At 38.9% G+C, this 19179-nt stretch overlaps 1 protein-coding gene across 1 annotated transcript in view; it reads right to left on the bottom strand.

The window, feature by feature from the left end:
- Positions 1–14269: 14269 nt before the first annotated feature.
- Positions 14270–19179, bottom strand: part of Eda2r (ectodysplasin A2 receptor) — a 49064-nt gene continuing 44154 nt past the window's right edge. Inside the window, exons 7-8 of the mRNA XM_055605040.1 lie at positions 16519–16894; positions 14270–15135 (exon numbers count right to left, since the gene is read on the bottom strand). Coding sequence (XP_055461015.1) covers positions 16545–16894 — 350 coding nt within the window. The 3' untranslated portion in view covers positions 14270–15135; positions 16519–16544. The remainder of the gene's footprint in view (positions 15136–16518; positions 16895–19179) is intronic.

Genomic DNA, 19179 nt, shown 5'->3' with positions numbered 1-19179 from the left:
ACCCCACTGAGTTTCCATTGGAATTGGCTCTTTGGTTGTCTTTTGATCTGCAAGACTTGGGTATAGCAGTACAAACAGGAAAGCGATTTGAGTTTTAAACACAGGTTTATATATAGCAGCCAGAGACAGTATTGAAAATGAGCCCATTGATTTCTCAAGTCTGTGTTTTAGTTAGTCACCTCAGTTGCCTGCCGAATAATGGACAGTTGCTCTAATGGTAGATTCTTGAGAACATGGTAAAGGCTCAAGAGTGGTCATCAGTATTTAAATGCTTCTACCACTTCTATGCTGTGTGACTTAGAAACAGCTGCTATCTAATCTACTTTATGGCTAACCAATTAAAAATGAAGGCAGTTCTTTCTGTCCTCATACTTCAATTAGAAAACAAACATGAAAGGTGACTTAAGGATAAATGAGAATATGCCAAAAGGAAAGATACTAGACAAATGAGGTTAGTGTAGTGGTATTAGGGGTTTGTCATGAAATGCTATCTTCTTGTTATGATGTGGCTATTTCACTCATAAGCTCACAGAAGCTGACATTATTGTCACAAGATTAAGATTAAGCCAGTTAAAAATTGATCATGGATGGGAGAGAAGCTCACAAAAGCCCATCCCTAACTAAGGTCTTTTAAAGTTGGTAACCACTGGAAGAGAGACATCATTTAGCTTTGGAAATATAGTCACTGGTAGGTTGCCCATAGCTTAGCAAATGTCTTCACACCTATGCGTATACAGGAAATGCTATTTGGATTTAGTACATTAAAAAATGAAATTGAAAAGCAGAAAAAAAAAAGGATGTGAAGCTGAGAGGGAGATATGTTGGGTGAGGTACTGGAGGGAGTTAAATGTGGAAGTGGGTAATAGACATGATCAAATACACAAACACATTATATGTGCATATATGTGCTTATATATATGTGCCATATATATGCATGTATATATGTGTGCATACATATACATGTGTGCATATATATATATATATATATATATATATATATATATATGCAGAAGAAACACTATTTGAGACATAAGAAAATCAGGAAGATCTTCTCTAAGATAGTAACATTTAAGAAGAAACTTGTAAGATAATGATATGAGTTACAGAATTTATGTACACAGAAGGAATGATAATTTTAAAGAACCGGAGGTGGTAAACATGCTTGAAATGATTAATACATCGGCAAAAGGGGCCAGGATGGTTGTCACAGTAACATAGGTAGAAGAATTGCAAGTAAAAAGGGTTACAAGGAAGTTGACATCACAGCAATTGAAGGATATGACTCACACTGTTATTACTGCCAGCTTGTGTTGGTGGGGTCAAAGTGTTTTACTCAGCCTCTTATTATAACCCTGAGGTGAGAGAGCTCGCCTTGCTCTTGGTAACATGAAAGTTTTAGTTTGTTTTGAGATAACTGTCGATACTAAGCTGGCCAGAAGAATACCATATTACTGTTTCCCAGATGAACACCACTGACATCTGTTGAATGGGGAGATACTTTGCTACTTCAAGATGGTAGTAAATGCTCTGGCTTTCAACATAACTTCCACTGGTACTCATTGACAGGGATGGAAGTTAGAGTACTTGTAGCTACTTGCCAAGGTAAAAATCTCAGCCTCCTGCTAGGCTTCCACTCATATCTTAGTGTTATGCTTAGTGGCATATAATTAGTGACAAAAGCCTCCAGATTACATTTGGCCTTGTATTTTAGCAACCTGGTAGGAAGGAATAGGACGTATCTTCATCATAGGAGAGTGAGGATATAAACTTTGATCCCCAAATCACAGTAACTTGCAAGGGTAGGATAAAATTACAGTTTTTCTATTTTGGCTCAGGTAATAAAAATATTTCTCACAATATTTGTATTGTGATGCTTTTTGCTGAGATTGTCCCTCTCTTCCCGTTTTGCCTTGAAACGAACAAACAAGCAAACAAGCAAGCAAACAAACAAACAGGATTTTCCTGAGAAATTTTATAGTCTGTCCTCATTGCAATTTGTGTTGTTAGCTTTTTTTCTCACCCAACCTTCACTGTTTAAGCAGCATAGGGGGTTTAATTGAATATACAATATCTTTCTTAACACTTATCACTGGGAGGCTTCTGTGGCCATACACACTCATGGTAGAGTTGCAGAACATCACTAAAACTTGTTTAATTATCAGAAAATCATTAAATCTGTCAGAAACTTTTTTTTATAAGATGAAGATTATCTAAGAATATCATGAGGGGTCATTTTAATAAAATACACAGTATCAATGCATATGACGGTGTTGGGTGTCAACTTATATAAGATTGTCTTACTAAGTTTTTCTTTTTTTCTGCTGTGAAAAGCACCATTACCAAAAAACTTTTTTTGTTTGGCTTACATGTCCACATCCATCTCTGAGAAAAGTCAGGGTAGGTGTAGTAGCAGGGAACTGGAGAAAGAATTTGAAGCAGATTCTGTTGTTCTCTTTGTGGAACTCTTGTCCCCTCCAGGTCTTTCTATCTCTGCCTTTTTCCATGAGATTCCCTGTACTCTGCTCAAAATTTGACTATGAGTCTCAGCATCTGATTTGATGCCCTGTTGGGTAGATTCCTTCAGAAGCCCTCTGTGGTAGGTTCCTACCCTGTTCCCTGTCTTTTCCCTCTTCTTATGTCTGTACTATTTGGCCTTCTGAATGGGGATGTCCTCCTTGTTGTTTAGCTCCTTTAGTACGATAGATTTTGGTATGTTTATCCTATATTATATGTCTAATATCCACTCACAAATGAGTATATACCATTTGTGTCTTTCTGCTTCTGGGTTACCTCACTCAGGATGATCTTTTCTAGTTCCATACATTTGCCTGCAAATTCCATGATTTTCTTGTTTTTAATTGCTGAGTAGTATTCCATTGTGAAAATGTACTACAATTTCTATATGCATTCTTTGGTTGAGGGATATCTAGGTTGTTTTCATATTTTGGCTATTAAGAACAAAGCTGCTATGAATAGCGGTAAGCAAATGTCCTTATTGTATGGATGAGCAGGAGGCCCTGCAGTGACCTATGCTCCAACAAAGGACCAAGCATTGATAAGACCAAGATCCCCTGCTCAGATGTAGTCCATAGGCAGTTCAGTCTTAATGTGAGTTCCCTAGTAAGGGGAACATTGCTGTCTGTGACATGGACTCAGATCCTGGCTCTTTGATCACCTCCTCCTGGAAGGAGGGTGGTTGAAGCCTTGCTAGGCCACAGAGGAAGACAATACAGTCAGTACTAATGATACCTAATAGGCTATGTTCATAGTAGGCAAGGAGCACCTCCCCTACAAGTGTACTTGAGGAGGGGAATAAGGGAAGGAGGAGGAAGGGTGGGACTGGGAGATGAGATGAGAGAGGGGCATATAGCTAGGATACAAAATGAATTAATTGTAATAAACAATAAATAGAAAGAAGGAAAAGGCAGGAGGATGCAAGATGGTGCCGCCTGGAGGACACTGTTTCTGACCAGCAGGATAACAGGGACTGCACAGTGAACAACAGGCAGAACTCTGGGCCCTAAAACATTAGCGATTGTGTTTCCCAGGTGAGAGGAAATCAGGCCACCCAGATAAACACCAGAAGAGTTCCCAGGTCCCAGCAAGCACTCGGTTGCACACCCAGCGCCACACACCTGTGTGCTCTGATCACCGTCCCAGACTGAATGTGGGCTCCACAACACCACAGACTGGGATTTCCAGTCAAGAGAAAAACCCCATGGTGAAGGAAGCAATCAGGACCAACATCAGTTCATACAGACAATCCCTGGAAAAGGTCATGGGGTCCTGCGGTTGCTCAGCCACCAGCCCAGAGTGGGGTGCGCAGCTGCAGGCTCAGAGACCTGCTGTGTGCCCAACTCACCATCCCAGACAGAACTGTGGGTCCAGGGCAGCAGAGACTGAGTTTCTCTGTCAGGAGGAATCACCACAGTGAGGGAAACAGCAGGTCTGACCGCATCAGCTACACCCCCCCATGAAAAGTTGTTGGGAAAAATTCCCGGGTTCCTGCAGGTTCCAAGTCGCCCAGTTGCCAGCAAGGCAGAGGGACTCACCTGTGCCTACATGCTCTGCTCACCATCCCAGACAGAACTGTGAACCCCAAAACACCACAGACTGGGTCTTCCTGTTGGGAGGAAATCCCATGGTGGGGGAAATATCAGGTCCGACCTCAGGACACCCAGTTCCAGAAAAGATTCTGGGTTCCTGCAAGCTCCAGACTCTGGCTTCCTGCTGCACACATGATTGCTGCATTCACCTGTCACTGATTACCGCTAGGTTCTGGGGAACACGGCTCTTACCTCAGACCTACAGAAGCCTGAGAACCACTGGATCAGCCCCAAGATATTGCTCCAAGTTGCAACTGGTTATCCCTAGCTAAAGTGATGAAACTGTGGGGCTCCCTGGTTATTCAAGAGGGCTGCTCCCAGCAAACACAATGTAAGAAGAGCAGCAGCAGCTCACTAAATTCAGAGCAAGAAACCCAGAGAGAGGGCAGCTGTCTCGATGACTACTTCTGGTTAAAGGAGAGCCCCACTTACTACCAATGACCACAGTTACCACACAGGTCCATACTCCTGAGTGAGCTGTGGCAATTCTTGAGAAGCACCACCATTCAGATGACTATACCCAAAAAGCTGAGGAGGCTTCCTTCAGAACCATGCCAAGGGGATTCTCCCCACCACAGGATTCCAGCAGGCACCAGAAATTAACAGCCAACACCTGAGACAGCCAGATCGGTAGAGGCCAGCATAAAAGCACAACCAATAAAAGGCAAAGCAATATGACATCTCCAGAACCCAGGGGCAAATAGCCCTGAACACCCTAACATAAGTGAAATTCAAGAAGATGACCTTACATTTATGCTAAAGAAGAGGATAATGGAGGAAACAAATAAAATGCGTGAAAAATTAGAAGAAGATAAAGTCATACAGATTATGGCCATCCATAATGAAATACAGGAAGATACAGCCAAACAGTTTGTGGATTCAGAGAAGAAATGATTAAATCACTGAAAGGAATAAAAGAATCAGGAGTGTTCAAACAGCTAAGGCAATTGAAGGAAAATATAGTCAGACAGATGAAGAAAATCAACAAAATGGTTCAATAGCTGAAGACAGAATTGGAAAAATTAAAGAAAACACACATGAAGGGAATCATAGAAAGGAAGAATTTAGGAAAGAAAACAGGAACTACAGAGGTAAACATAACCAACAGACTACAAGAGATGGAAGAAAGAATCTCAGGTGTGGAAGATACAATGGAAGAAATCGATGTGTCCAAAAAAGAAAATAATTATAAAAAATTCCTGACACAAACCATTCAAGAGATCCAAGACAACATGAAAAGACAAAACCTAAGAATAATAGGAATAAAGGAAAAAAAGATTCCAGTCCACAAGGCCCAGAAAAGATTTTCAACAAAACATAGAAGGAAATTTTCCCAATTTAGAGGACAGGCCTAGAAGCATACAAGAGGCCTACAGATTAGTTAATAAATTAGACCAGAAAATAAAATCCTCCTTCCACATAATAATCAAAACAGTAAGTATACAGAACAAAGAAAAAATACTAAACGCTGCAAGGGAAAACGGCTAAGTAACATACATTGGCAAACCCATCAGAATCACACCTGACTTCTCCACAGAGACTATGAAAGCCAGAAGGGCCTGGATGGATATCATGCAGACCCTAAGAGATCACAGATGTCAGCCCAAGCTACTATAGCCAGCAAAACTCTCAGTCCTCATAGACAGAGAAAACAAGATATTCAATGACAAAAACAAATTTCAATAATACCTACACACAAATCCAGCATTACAGAAGATACTAGAAGGAAAAATACAACTCAAGAAAATTAACTACTTTCAAGAAAACTCAGGAAATAACCTCACTACAGCAAAACTAAAAGTAGCCAAGTACACAAACATACTACCACAGCCAACAGCAAAATCAAAGTATCTAATAGCCACTGGTCACAATCTCTTTTAAAATCAATGGACTCAATTTTCCAAGAAAAGGACACAGACTATCAGAATTGATGTGTAAACAAGACCCAAAAATTTGTTGCATACAAGAAACACACCTAAGTCACAAAGATAGACATTACCTGAGAGTAAAGGGCTGGAAGACAGTTTTCAAAGCAAATGGACCCAAGAAGCAAGAAGGATTAGCCATTCTATTATCTAATAAAATAGACTTTCAATTAAAATTAATCAAAAAGAAATGGGGAAGGACACTTCATATTCATCAAAGGAAAATTCCACCAGGAAGACATCACAATTTGTAAAAGAAACATTAACAAAACTTAAACCACACATAGATCCCCACACATTAATAGTGGGAGACTTCAACACCTCACTCGCAACAAAGGACAAACAACAAAACAGAAATTATATAAAGAAACAATGACTCTGACAGAGGTCATGAATGAAATGGACCTAACAGACATCTACAGAACCTCTCACCCAAACACAAAAGAATTTACTTTCTTCTCAGCACCTCATGGATCCTTCTTCAAAATTGACGATATATTGAGTACAAAGCAAGCCTCAACAGATACAAGAAGATTGAAATAAAACCTTGTATCATGTCTGATCACCAAGGAATAAAGCTGGACCTCAAAAACAGAAATATCAGAAAGTCTACACACAGATGGAAACTGAACAATTCTCTGCTCACTGACAGCTGGGTCAGGGGTGAAATAAAGAAGAAAGTTAAAGTCTTCCTAGAATTCAATGAAATGAAGGCACAACATACCCAAACTTATGGGATATAATGAAAGCAGTGCTAAGAGGAAAGTTCATAGAACTATTTGCCTTGAAGAAGAAATTTGAAACATCTCATTCAAGCAGCTTAAAGGCTCACCTAAAAGCCCTAGAAAAATAAAGAAGCAGAGACATCAAAGAGGAGTAGACAGCTGGAAATAATCAAACTCAGGGCTGAAATCAATCAATTAGAAACAAATAAAACAATTCAAAGCATCAATGAAAACAAGAATTGGTTCTTTGAGAAAGTCAACAAGATAGATAAACACTGAGCCAAACTAATAAAAGGCAGAGAGATACTATCCAAATCAACAAAATCAGAAATGAAAAGGACAAAAAAACAGACACTGAGGAAATCCAAACAATCTTTAGGTCTTATTTCAAAAGCTTATTTACCATAAAATTTGAAAATCTGAATGAAATGAACAAATTTCTTGACCCATTCCAATTGCCAAAGCTGAATCAAGACCAGGTAAATCAATGAAATAGTCCTATATCCCCTAAGCAAATAGAAGCTATCATCAAAGTTCTCCCATCCAAAAAAAAAAAAAAAAGCACAAGGCCAGATGGTTTCAGTGCAGAATTCTACCAGAGATTCCACCTTACACCCTTCAGAATGGCTAAGATCAAAAACTCAAATGACAACACATGCTGGAAAGGATGTGGAGAAAGGGGAACCCTCCTCCATTGCTGGTGGGAATGTAACTTGTACAAGCAGTTTGAGAATCATTCTGATGCTTTGTCAGACAATTAGGAATAGCGCTACCTCAAGATCCAGCTATACCACTCCTAGGCATATACCCAAAAGGTTTTCAATTATACAACAAGGACAACCATGTTTGTAGCAGCTTTATTTGTAATAGCCAGAAGCTGGAAACAACCCAAATGTCCCTCAGTTGAGGAATGGATACAGAAATAGTACTACATTTACACAATGAAATACTACTCAGCAATTAAAAACAAATAAATCATGAAATTTGCAGGCAAATGGTGGGAACTAGAAAAGATCATCCTGAGTGAGGTATCCCAGAAGCAGAAAGACACATGGGTATATACTTACTCAAAAGTGGATATTAGACATACTAGATAAACATACTAAAATCTGTACACCTAAAGAAGCTAAGGAAGAAGGTCGTCTCTGGGTAAGATGTTCAATCCTTATTCAGAAAGGCAAATGAGATGGACATCAGAAGAGGGAGAAAACAGGGAACAGGACAGGAGTCTACCACAGAGGGCCTCTGAAAGACTCTACCCTGCATGATTTCAAAGCAGATGGTGAGACTCATAGCCAAACTTTGGGCAGAGTGCATAGAATCTTATGAAAGAAAGGGGAGATAGAAAGTCCTGGAGGGGACAGGAGCTCCACATGAAGAGCTACAGAACAAAAAAAAAAAAAAAATTGGGCACAGGGGTCTTTTCTGAGACTGATACTCCAACTCAGGTCCATTCACAGAGATAACCTGGAATCACTGCAGAGATGTAGCCCATGGCTGCTCAGTATCCAAGTGGATTCCCTAGTAGTAAGAATAGGACTGTTTCTGACATGAATTCAGTGGCCTCTTGTTCACCTCCCCCTCAGTGGGGTACAGCCTTACCAGGCCACAGAGGAAGACAATGCAGCCAGTCCTGATGAGACCTGATAGACTAGGATCAGATGGAAGGGGAGGAGGACCTCCCCTATCAGTGGACTTGGGGAAGGGCATGGGTGGAGAAGAGAGAGGGAGGGTGGGATTGGGAGGGGAAGGGAGAGGGAGCTACAGGTGTGATACAAAGTGAACAGATGGCAAGATATATTTGGTCCTTGTGAGTTCCCGTCCTCTCCAGGTCCTTTCTTTCATATGATTCCCTGCACTCTGCCCAAAGTTCGGTTATGAGTCTCAACATATGCTTTCATACACTGCAAGGTAGAGTCTTTCAGAGGCCCACTATGGTAGGCTCCAGTCCTGTTTCCCGTTTTCTCCTACTTCCAATGTCCAGCCCATTAGTATTTTTAAGTGAGGACCAATCATCTTATCCCGGGTTCTCCTTCCTGTTTAGCTTCTTTAGGTGTAAAGATTTTAGTATATTTATCCTATCTCATAGGTCTAGTAGCCACTTATATACCATGAGTATATACCATGTGTCTTTCTGCTTCTGGGATACCTAACTCAGGACTATCTTTTCTAGATCCCACCATTTGCCTGCAAATTTCATGATTTCCTTGTTTTTAATTGCTGAGTAGTATTCCATTGTGTAAATGTACCACAATTTCTGTATCCATTCCTCCACTGAGGGACATTTGGGTTGTTTCCAGGCATAGAAACAGAATGATGTATCAAAGGAACTGAACAGAAGACCCAGAAATAAACCCATACACCTATGGATACTTGATTTTGACAAAGAAGCCAAAACCATTCAATGGAAAAAAGACACTATCTTCAACAAATGGTGCTTGTCCAACTGGATATCTACATACAGAAAAGTGCAAATAGATCCATATTTATCACCCTGCACAAAACTAAAGTCCAAGTGTATCAAAGACCTCAACATAAAACCAGACACATTAAACCTGTTAGAAGAAAAAGTGGGGAAGAGCCTAGAACTCATTGGCATAGGAGATTACTTCCTGAAGAGAACATCAACAGCACAGGCTCTAAGAACAACAATCAATAAATGGGACATCATGAACCTGAAAGTCTTCTGTAAAGTAAAAGACACTGTCATCAGAACAAAACGACAGTCTACAGACTGAGAAAGGATCTTCATCAACCCTATATCTGACTGAGGGCTAATATCCAGTATATATAAAGAACTAAAGAAGTTAAAAAGCAACAAATAAAGTAATCCAATTAAAAAATGGGGTATGGACTAAACAGAGAATTCTCAGTAGAAGAATATAGAATTACAAAGAAACACTTAAAGAAATGCTCAAAGCCCTTAGCCATCAGGGAGATACAAATCAAAAGGACCCTGAGATTTCACCTTACACCCATTAGAATGGTTGAGATAAAAAACTCAAGTTACAACACATGCTGGAGAGGTTGTGGAGAATTGGGAACCTTCCTCCATTGCTGGTGGGAATGTGAACCTGTACAACCACTTTGGAAATCAATATGGCACTTTCTCAGACAACTAGGAATACTGCTTCCTCAAGATCCAGCTATACCACTCCTAGGCATATATCCAAAAGATGCTCAAGTATACAACAAGGACATTTGCTCAACCATGTTTGTAGCAGCTTTATTCATAATAGCCAGAACCTGCTCTGGTTCTTTTATGCATAAACTTTCTTCTTCTGAGATCCTCCTACATACTTCTTTCTTTTTCTCTCTGGCTATGTTGATAGTTCAAAAATAAAAGAGCTAAAGTGTCTCCTTTTTACACTGAACTGAGTAAGTAAGGGTAGGGAAGTGAGAAGAAAAGAGGGAGGAAGGAAAGGGAGAGATGGAGAGAGAGAGAGAGAGAGAGAGAGAGAGAGAGAGAGAGAGAGAACCTGCTTAGCCCAGGGTATGAAGTTGTATGGAAAGCATTTAAATTGACAGATCTCGAAGTGAGCTAGGAGATCGTGAGATATCTTTTTAAACCCTCTTTACTGAGTATTTTTATATAATAAAATTCATCCACTTCAAATGTGCCTGACACCAATTTTTAACAAACTTACTGATAAGTGCAACTACTAACATAACATTTTAATCTTCCCAATAAGATAACATGTGACTACTAACATTTAGTTGCTTCTCTTGTACCCAGAACCAAGAAACCACTAATTTACCTTCTGTCCCTACTAGGGTACATTAAACAAGCATATAATATGAATAAAACCGTGCAATATGTGCCTTTTGGTACATGGATTCTTTCACTTAGTATGATTTGAGCTTGAACTCTGACATATCAAGTACCAGAACTTCAATCACTTTAATTATTTAACATCTTATGTTGCATTCCAAATTGTTCATTCATCAGTTAATGAAATTGGATGATATCAATTTTGAATATTATAAACAATGTTTCTAAGAGTAGTCAATGTATTATGTGCACATGATTTTAATTATCTTGAGTATATACTGAAGAGTAGAATTATTGAATCATATCACAACTGAAGCTTAAATTTTATAGGAAATGGCAGATGTTTCAAAAAGGTCATAACATTTTACAATCCCAACAATGTACGGATTTTCTCTTTTTTCACATCCTTGTCAGTATGTATTTCTATTAGAATTAGACAATATTTGAGGCAGGAAGAAATTTAATTTGCCTGGTTTTAAATAAAATTATAGTAGTGAAGAGCATTTCAAATCAAATGTTGTTCCTTTAGCAGCCCCTTGAATTCAATAACACTGTAAACAAAAATACAGATCAAACAATGGCAAAGCACTATTAAAAGGCAATCTTACAGAATGTCTAGCATGTGTGTGTATGTGTATGCATGTGCATACCTGTGTCTCTTTACCTAATTTTTAAAATAGTATGACTAAATGGAGATGCACACCTATAAACTACAAGAGTTTGGTTTATACCTTTAGATACATGCACACATTCTTAAGACTGCACAACCCTCTTTAATAATTTGGAACACAAAAATATCTGGTAGATCTATAGTCAAACAAGATTCTAAATGTCATAAACAATTTGAAAGCAGGAGAATTTAGACTATAACCCAGATCTTCTGGGTTACAAGTCAAAATCTCCTTAGTCCTGATGCTACAACAAATGATTAGAAACATATTTCTTTCTGTACTGACTGAGTAGAGACATAAAACAATGAAATGACTCACACCAGTTCTCTGAAAGCAGAGATATAAAAAAGGCATTTGGATGTACTTCTGTTTATTAATATGAATTGTTTACAGATTCTCATAAACCAAACACAATTTTTCAGAATCCTCACATGCATATGGCTCAACATTTTTAACAGAATCTCTATAAATAGCTCATTTTAAGGAAAACAACAATTAAGATCTACCTACATTAAACATAAATGACCAAAGACCTTGGCAATAAATTGAATGAGAGCTATGAGGCTGACATCTCAGTATGGCAGGGCTGTTTTTGGGGGAGAGTGGTATAGTATTGACAGTATTACTTAAAAGCTAATATTAACACCATTAGGGAAGAAAGTGTTCTTCCACACTATGTACAACCTTTCAAAATTCCAGGAAAATTTTAAGGAGAGGAAAAAAGTGAACCTTGAAGCCTGACTCATCTCTACCAGAAAGCTACCTCTCCCTTGTAAACAATACTTTCTTTTACTAGTTCAAATATGTAAAGCATAACTACTGTCTAGGCTCAGAATGAATAAATTTCTTAATGAATTCCTCAAATGACTTATATCACAAAGTAGAAGACACATAAAAACAATATTCAAAGTTGTTCCACCTTATAAGGACACTACTGGAACCAGCACACAAATATGAAATAAGCCATCCTTTATTTCACTTCTACCCAAGATACTGTAGAAAGCAAAGCAAAACAAAAGTAATTATCAACTCCAACTGTTGATTCAAGAAAACTGGAACCAAGATGATTCTTGGTATAGGTGCTATGTACAGGCACAGTTAAGTGGTGCGCCTGGGTCATTTAATTACATTGTTCTTGCTGTTTTATCATCAATTTTTTTCACCGAGAAGCAGTGATGGACTTGAGTTTGAAGCAGTGCCAGGCACAAAGTTCAACACCTGGAACCTACTTAAACTGAATCCACCTCAAGTTGGGTGTTAGTTCTTCACCAGAAGTATAGATATGACTAATTAAAGCTGGTGAGATAAGAATAAAATATCCCAGAATAAAAAGTACAGAGAGCCCAAAGACCAAGGTCTGTACCTTTGCTCACACATATTTGTTATTACTTACATGAGACCAGGTTGCCTAGTACAGGCTTGTGATTCAAACGCTTTTAATCCCTTGCAAAGTACAATGGGACCTTTAGCATTTTTCTACTGTGCTTTTAACACACTTATGAGCTGTTTGACCTTAAGGCCCTTAATCAGCGTTTGTGGATGAGCTGTTATTAAAGATATACTTAACAGAATCTGAAAAACAGAAATCTGTTAAGTAGAATACATCGTGATGAAGCCCACATTTTACCTTAACCACCAAGAGCTTGTAAGGATAGAAACTAGCTGTACATGCTTCAGAAAGATTCTGAGATAAAGAAGAATAATATAATCTGCAAGAATATTCTTGTGTCTCTCTGTTCTTAAAATGTGTAAGTAAGACCTAAAGCCAAAATGAACTTTCAAAATCCATCAAATGGACAGCACATTAGGTATCAAACTGGCACATCAAAAGAAATACCCATACCTGGAGGCAACCTACACATCCTCACTTAGGTAACCCTGAATGGGCTTAAGGGTATCTTTAGAAGCCTGCTGGGTGGTTTGTTGGAGAGCTCAGACATAGGAAAAGAAAAATCGGTTCAAAATGTTCTGTAGGGTCCTGAAATCAAACTGCAGCCTGGTTTTATATAGAACCTCAAAATTATACAAGGCCCAGGAGATGCATATGAAAATTCCTTTATGTTATGCTACAACTCAGGACCACTGCTCTTTGAACATCTACTGGGCCTTCCAGCAGACTTACAGAGTACTATGTTTCAAGGGAACCAAAAGGCAAGCAGAAAAATCTTAAAAACAGTATTTAATAGCTGGTTGTAAGAAAAGCGAGAACAGTTCTTAGTAAAAGATAAACTCATGTGATGTTTTCCAGTGAAAAACTCTACTACAGCCTCCAAAGCACTTAGCAGGTTACAGGCTATGGTACATCTCTTGGTGGTGGAAATGTCTCCTTTCCTTCTTTTTTTCCTTTCTCCAACCATCTTTTTCTTCTACAATGCTAGGATGAAATCTAGGACCTTGTTTATGCTAAAGGCAAGTAGTCTAACACTATCTAAATTCCTATACCTAGGGTTTTTTGAGAAAAAGACTTGTAATGAAATGCAGGCTTGCTTCAAAATTCCAGTACTGCTCTGCCATCTTGATCATACAAGTTGGAAGAATACTTGTATGATCTGCTATCCTACCTTTTAAGAGTCATCCAGAAATATCAAATTAGGAGAAATGACTGGAAACATTATAGACTTGCTATGCATCATTATTTCACTGAGTAATCCCTGCACTGCCTACATCAAAATATGTATAATGAGTCATGTAGATGACAACTATAATGCGAGTAAAGTTCAGCACTCACATGTTTAGTACATCTTAACATATTTGACCATGAATAGTTGTGCTTATCTTTAGTTTCTTTTTAATAAATTAAGTCACACCAGCATCCAGGATAGTTTATATTACTCCCAAGCAAAAATATTCAGTTGCTTTACACATTTGACCACCTTTCCCCATCTAAACTGGAACTACTGTGAGGGAATAGGAACAATCTAGTGGTTTATTTTGGACACAAAGAAATACTTAAAGGTAATACATGATGGTCACATCTGAGTCCTGAGGGTCACATCTGCCATGTTCCACAAAAACAAAACAAAACAAAAACACATTATGAAGAAAAAGTTTTCAATTCATGTTAAGAAGCATGTGAAACTGGAGGCTCAGGCTTAAGAGAAATGGACTAACTATTCTCTAAGCCAAGAAAGCACCAAATGGTCCACTTAGCTCTGCAGCGCACTACCTCCTGCACCTCAGAAACTTCAGAGTCAAGACTTGACTGCAAGGGGATAAAGGTAAGAATATTAGAGTAAAAAGATTGAAAGAAATTTAGGAAAAGACAGTTAAAAAAATCTAAAAGGCACTGATTTGAATCCCCACTAGAGAGTGTTGGTAGCCTGTCTTTGAGAATGAAGACTGTAACAAACCTGCTGGCATCACAGCTATCACAGTTATAGAAGTGTAGGATATGTGTTGTAGAATCAAGAGGTCAGGCCTCCCATCTCACTTTGTGTGTGTGGAGGTGTGTGTAGGAAGGGTGGAAGAGAGAGTCAAAGCAGAAAGCTGAAAGAGGAAGCATGTCATATTTCTCTCTAAAGTGGTAGGTGGATGACACCATAGTCTGTATACCACTTATTTCAGGCCTACCTGTCAAAAATATAGGCAGAAAACTTATACAGGCAGGAAAACTCGACCCCATTCATTGTTATTCCCCTCAACTGCTATAATTAAACAGAAAGAATGTGCCCAGCAGTCCAATGGCTATGGAATCTGGATCTCCATACTAGGATAAGAAAACAAACAAACAAACAAACAAACAAAAAATGTTCAAGTTCAGTCTAGGACAAATGGTGGGGAATTAATCCTCTGGTAGGATGGTGCTCTGTATACCCCATTTTTAGAGTACGGGGTTATTGTGGGACCTACATCCCAGGCCCATGCTACTGTTGCTGAATAGACGAACAGAAAAGTCGAGCAACAATCATTTGCAAGGTTGCCAAGAACAAAAGAGACCTAGAAAAAGAACAGAGCAAGTTAGAATCCTCTGATGCAATCTGATCACCACCTTCCTCTTACTTTTCTCTAAAGGTTCAAGGTTAGACAAGTGATTTAGGACACAAGAGCAGAAATAAATCACCTGGCTATGGAGATGACAGACCTACCTTAGGCCAAACTAGCAAGAATAATTTCCATAAAGTTAAGTTCTAAGCACCATGTGCTTTAGAAAAATATCAAGTGGTGCTTTCTAGACAGATGTTGTCTTCAGTTCTCTCACATGGCAGAGTAGTCAGATGTGTGACTCAAGGAACAGAGCCAGAATCCATGAGTATGACATACAATCATGCTTTTTATAATGAGTTCCAATCTTTTAGTCATAGCTGTACTACACATTGAGCAATTTTGACTGCTTGTTCACTGCAATATATGAACAAGAACTAGATAACCTCTTAATCCAAAAGTAAAGGATACAAAATTCCAAATTCTTAAAACTTTAGAATCATTTGACATGACCCTTTTAGTGAAATTTTTTCACACTACGTCACACATAACAGTTTGTACTAAGAAATATATATGTGTGTATATACATACACACACACATATATATGTGGCATATATTGAGACACACACACATATATTTCAAAATCCAATGATGGAATTGGATGAGCTCTATAATGGAGCTGCTAATCTTGGGTTCTCATCTATTTCTGAGATTCGGTTGTTCTGTGATTTTTAAGCAAAATCATTTTCATCTCAGTTTCTCAATTCACACTTGCTTAAAATGAGATTAACTTATTTCTTATTTGCCTACCGTAAAAGGCATATGAGATGATGATGTTTGGAAAAATATGGAGGATATAAAAGGAATTTGTAATTTGTGACTGAATGCAGGAAAAGGAAGGGAAATCCGGCACTGTATAAACACCATAAAGCAGGCATTATAACAGATATTTGCATATGTTTTCATTCAATCCTCAAAATACCTGATTAGTGGAAAGCTCTGTGTCTGAAAAAAGTAAAATAATTTGCACAAGTTCTTAAGACTATTCAGGAATTGAGGTTTATCTGAATATAGAGCTGCATATGTGTGTGTACAAAGCTCTGCTGCTTATACACATGAAAGGAGAAAACTGAATATGACTAGTCGATAGTATGGGCTGGTTGAAGAAATTAGCATCAGGTCAACTTGCCAGGTCTCTGGATAATTGATGGGCTGAAGTCTGATGTAGTAAATTTAGCTCAAAACTTAGGGCCCCAAGTATTGCTTCTCCAATGTCTATCAATCTTAGTTTCCTGCTATTCTTCCACCCAATCCTTATAGAGCAATAGAACTGGGTTTGGAAATTTGTTGAGTGTGGCCCACAGTTCTGGTCTTTTAACCCTACCTTTCTAGCTCACCTCAGTAAAGTTAAAGGCTGGGAACTTCAAATGGTACATAATGCTCCAAAGCTTTCAGCTGTGTTCTCTCGCAAGTTTTCAACTCCAGTCCCGGGGGCAGAGCTGGAAAACTTTTGCAGGTCCAGCTCTGTACATTCAATGGGGGTATGGACCCATTGAGAATGGCTCTCTGAGGCACACGAGGCAATGGTAAAGGACTCCTGTGTGGGGAAGCCACGAGTGGAGCTGCAGTCGCCATCCAGGATGGAGTTAAGTGGCTTAATCTCAAAGATGCTCTCATTCACTGGAAATTCTGGACTGGTCTCCTGGCCAGTTGGCACGGGGAAAAGAGAATCTTCTTCCACTGCATTTTCAGCCTCATATTGCAAGGAACCTCCTGCAACTCGAAGCAGAAAGCCACTGAGTCACCCAAAGTCAGAGTTTCTTCTCAACAGGTTACCTTTTCCTGAGCACAAAATATGGAGGGAGTGAGGGGGTGAAGGAGCCAGAGTTCCCCTTATAGGCCTGGAGAACAAGAGCATCTAGAAGAGAGCTAAAATGACACATTTCAGAAACATACTTTTATTGGTGTATCACATTAAGTCTGACAGATGCTGCATTAGGGAAGACACTTTTCTTCACATAGAGAAAAATGCATTGCAGAAAAGAGATTTAAACATGTCCCTTCCTTCCATGACCTATGGATGATATGTAATATGGCAAAGCAACCAGACAGAATTAAGGTAGTAGATATTAAAATAGGAAGATTATATTGAATTATGCAGGTGGGTTCACACACTTCCTTAAGCTAAATCATTATTTTTTTCTCTTCCATGCTTAATGATGAACACTTTAATTTACTCACATTTTTCTAGTTACTAGATGAATTCTTAGAGGAATCAGAAGGTAGAAACGACAGAGCAGTAGAGAGCTATGGCCTAAAACAAAATCAATATACCATCCCTATTTTTAGAAATGGAAGAGTCATCAGTTAAAGGAGATGATCAGCCTCTAGAGCAGTGGTCCTCAACTTTCCTAATGCTTGCAGTCCATTAATAAAGTTCTTCGAATATGGTGGCCCCCAACAATAAAATTTTCTTTGCTTTGTCATAACTCTAATTTTGCTATTGTTGTGAGTCATAATGGTCTTAGATGACCCCTGTGAAAAGATCAATTGGCCCTGAAAATGACCCACAGATTGAGAACCCCTGCTCTCGAAGCTGTAAATGACCTTCAGCTGATAGCCAGCAAGAAAATAGGACTGCAAGACTATAGGCCTATAAATTCATGAGGGAACAAACTCCTATACAACAAAACTCTTGCCAAGTTATTGATTTGGGCCTTGTGAAGACCCATTGAAGTCTGCTAAACTTCAGAGCTATGAAAACTGAGCTAAGCCATTAAACATGTAACAGTTTGTTACAACAATGATAAGTAACACATCCTCATGCATGAGTCTGACTCAATATTGGGTAGCAAACTGAGTGTGTGTTCATGATTTCCGTACTGTGGATGTGGTTCTGTTGTTTGTTTAAATTAATGTGAGTGCAAAAGAAAATTTCAGACAAAATTACAAATTTCTGGATTCTTTGAAAATGTGGAAGGTTTTGCAGTAGTAACAATGAGGAGGAACTGGCTAATGGATTCTTGATTATATGGAGATGGTCTTTCTAGTATACCACACTTTCATTCCCTTTTCCTGCATCTACATTAGATTTACTTCATACCAACTTGACCTTCCCTACAAAGCCTTAGAATGTGTGTGTAAGACAGTGAGTATTGATACATACCTTTCTCACATGGAAATCACGAGAAAGCTACCTGCCTTCACACTCGTAGAAGGACACTGCAATACTGTCTTTAGGTTGGAGAACGTTACTCGTTTTCTCCCAAAAAATTATAGGGAGACAGGCAGTTTTCAGAAGTTTCATTATATTTAGCTTGCTGTGATCTGGGACCCAGACATTTCATTACCCATGATACAGGATTGGGTATGAGATTTTGTGTCACATACCACCTACCAAAGACTGAATGTTTAATGAAACAGGTATAAGTGGTCCACCATTATCTGAAGTGTCTGAACTATCCAAGTAGCCCCAAGGAAATCAAAGTGGAGTTGAATAAGGGTCATTGAATATCAAGAGGGGAATACTACATCTCATGAAATGCTAAATTCATCTTTGCTTAAACACTGAGAACACACAAATAAATCATTAGTAGGCTCCAGATCCAAATCGACTAAGCAAGGTCTACATAAGAAAGATTTTTTTTCCAACAGAGTGAAGCTAAAATAAACAAAGTTGTCACGGTATCCATGCTTCTGACATGAACTGATTGGCCTGCTCTTTGATCACCTACCTCCCCCTGAGGGGGAAGCAGCATTACCAGGCCACAGAAGAAGACAATGAAGCCACTCCTGATGAGACCTAACAGACTAGGATCAGAAGGAAGAAAAAGAAACCCTCCCCTACCAGTGGACTTGGGGAGGGGCATGTGTGGAGAAGGGGGAGGAAGGGAGGAATTGGGAGGGGAGGAGGGAGGGAGCTAGAGGGGTGATACAAAGTGAATAAAGTGTAATGGAATTTTATGTAAGAAGTGGGAAATAGTAAGAGCTGGAGGGAACGGGAACTCCACAAGCAGAGCAACAGAACAAGATAATTTGAACACAGGGAACTTCCCAGA

The sequence above is a fragment of the Psammomys obesus genome, unplaced genomic scaffold (assembly GCF_907164565.1).
Source record: "Psammomys obesus unplaced genomic scaffold, mPsaObe1.curated_primary_1811, whole genome shotgun sequence".
Classification (NCBI taxonomy): Eukaryota; Metazoa; Chordata; class Mammalia; order Rodentia; family Muridae; genus Psammomys; species Psammomys obesus.
This window is presented reverse-complemented; position numbering and strand designations above follow the sequence as displayed.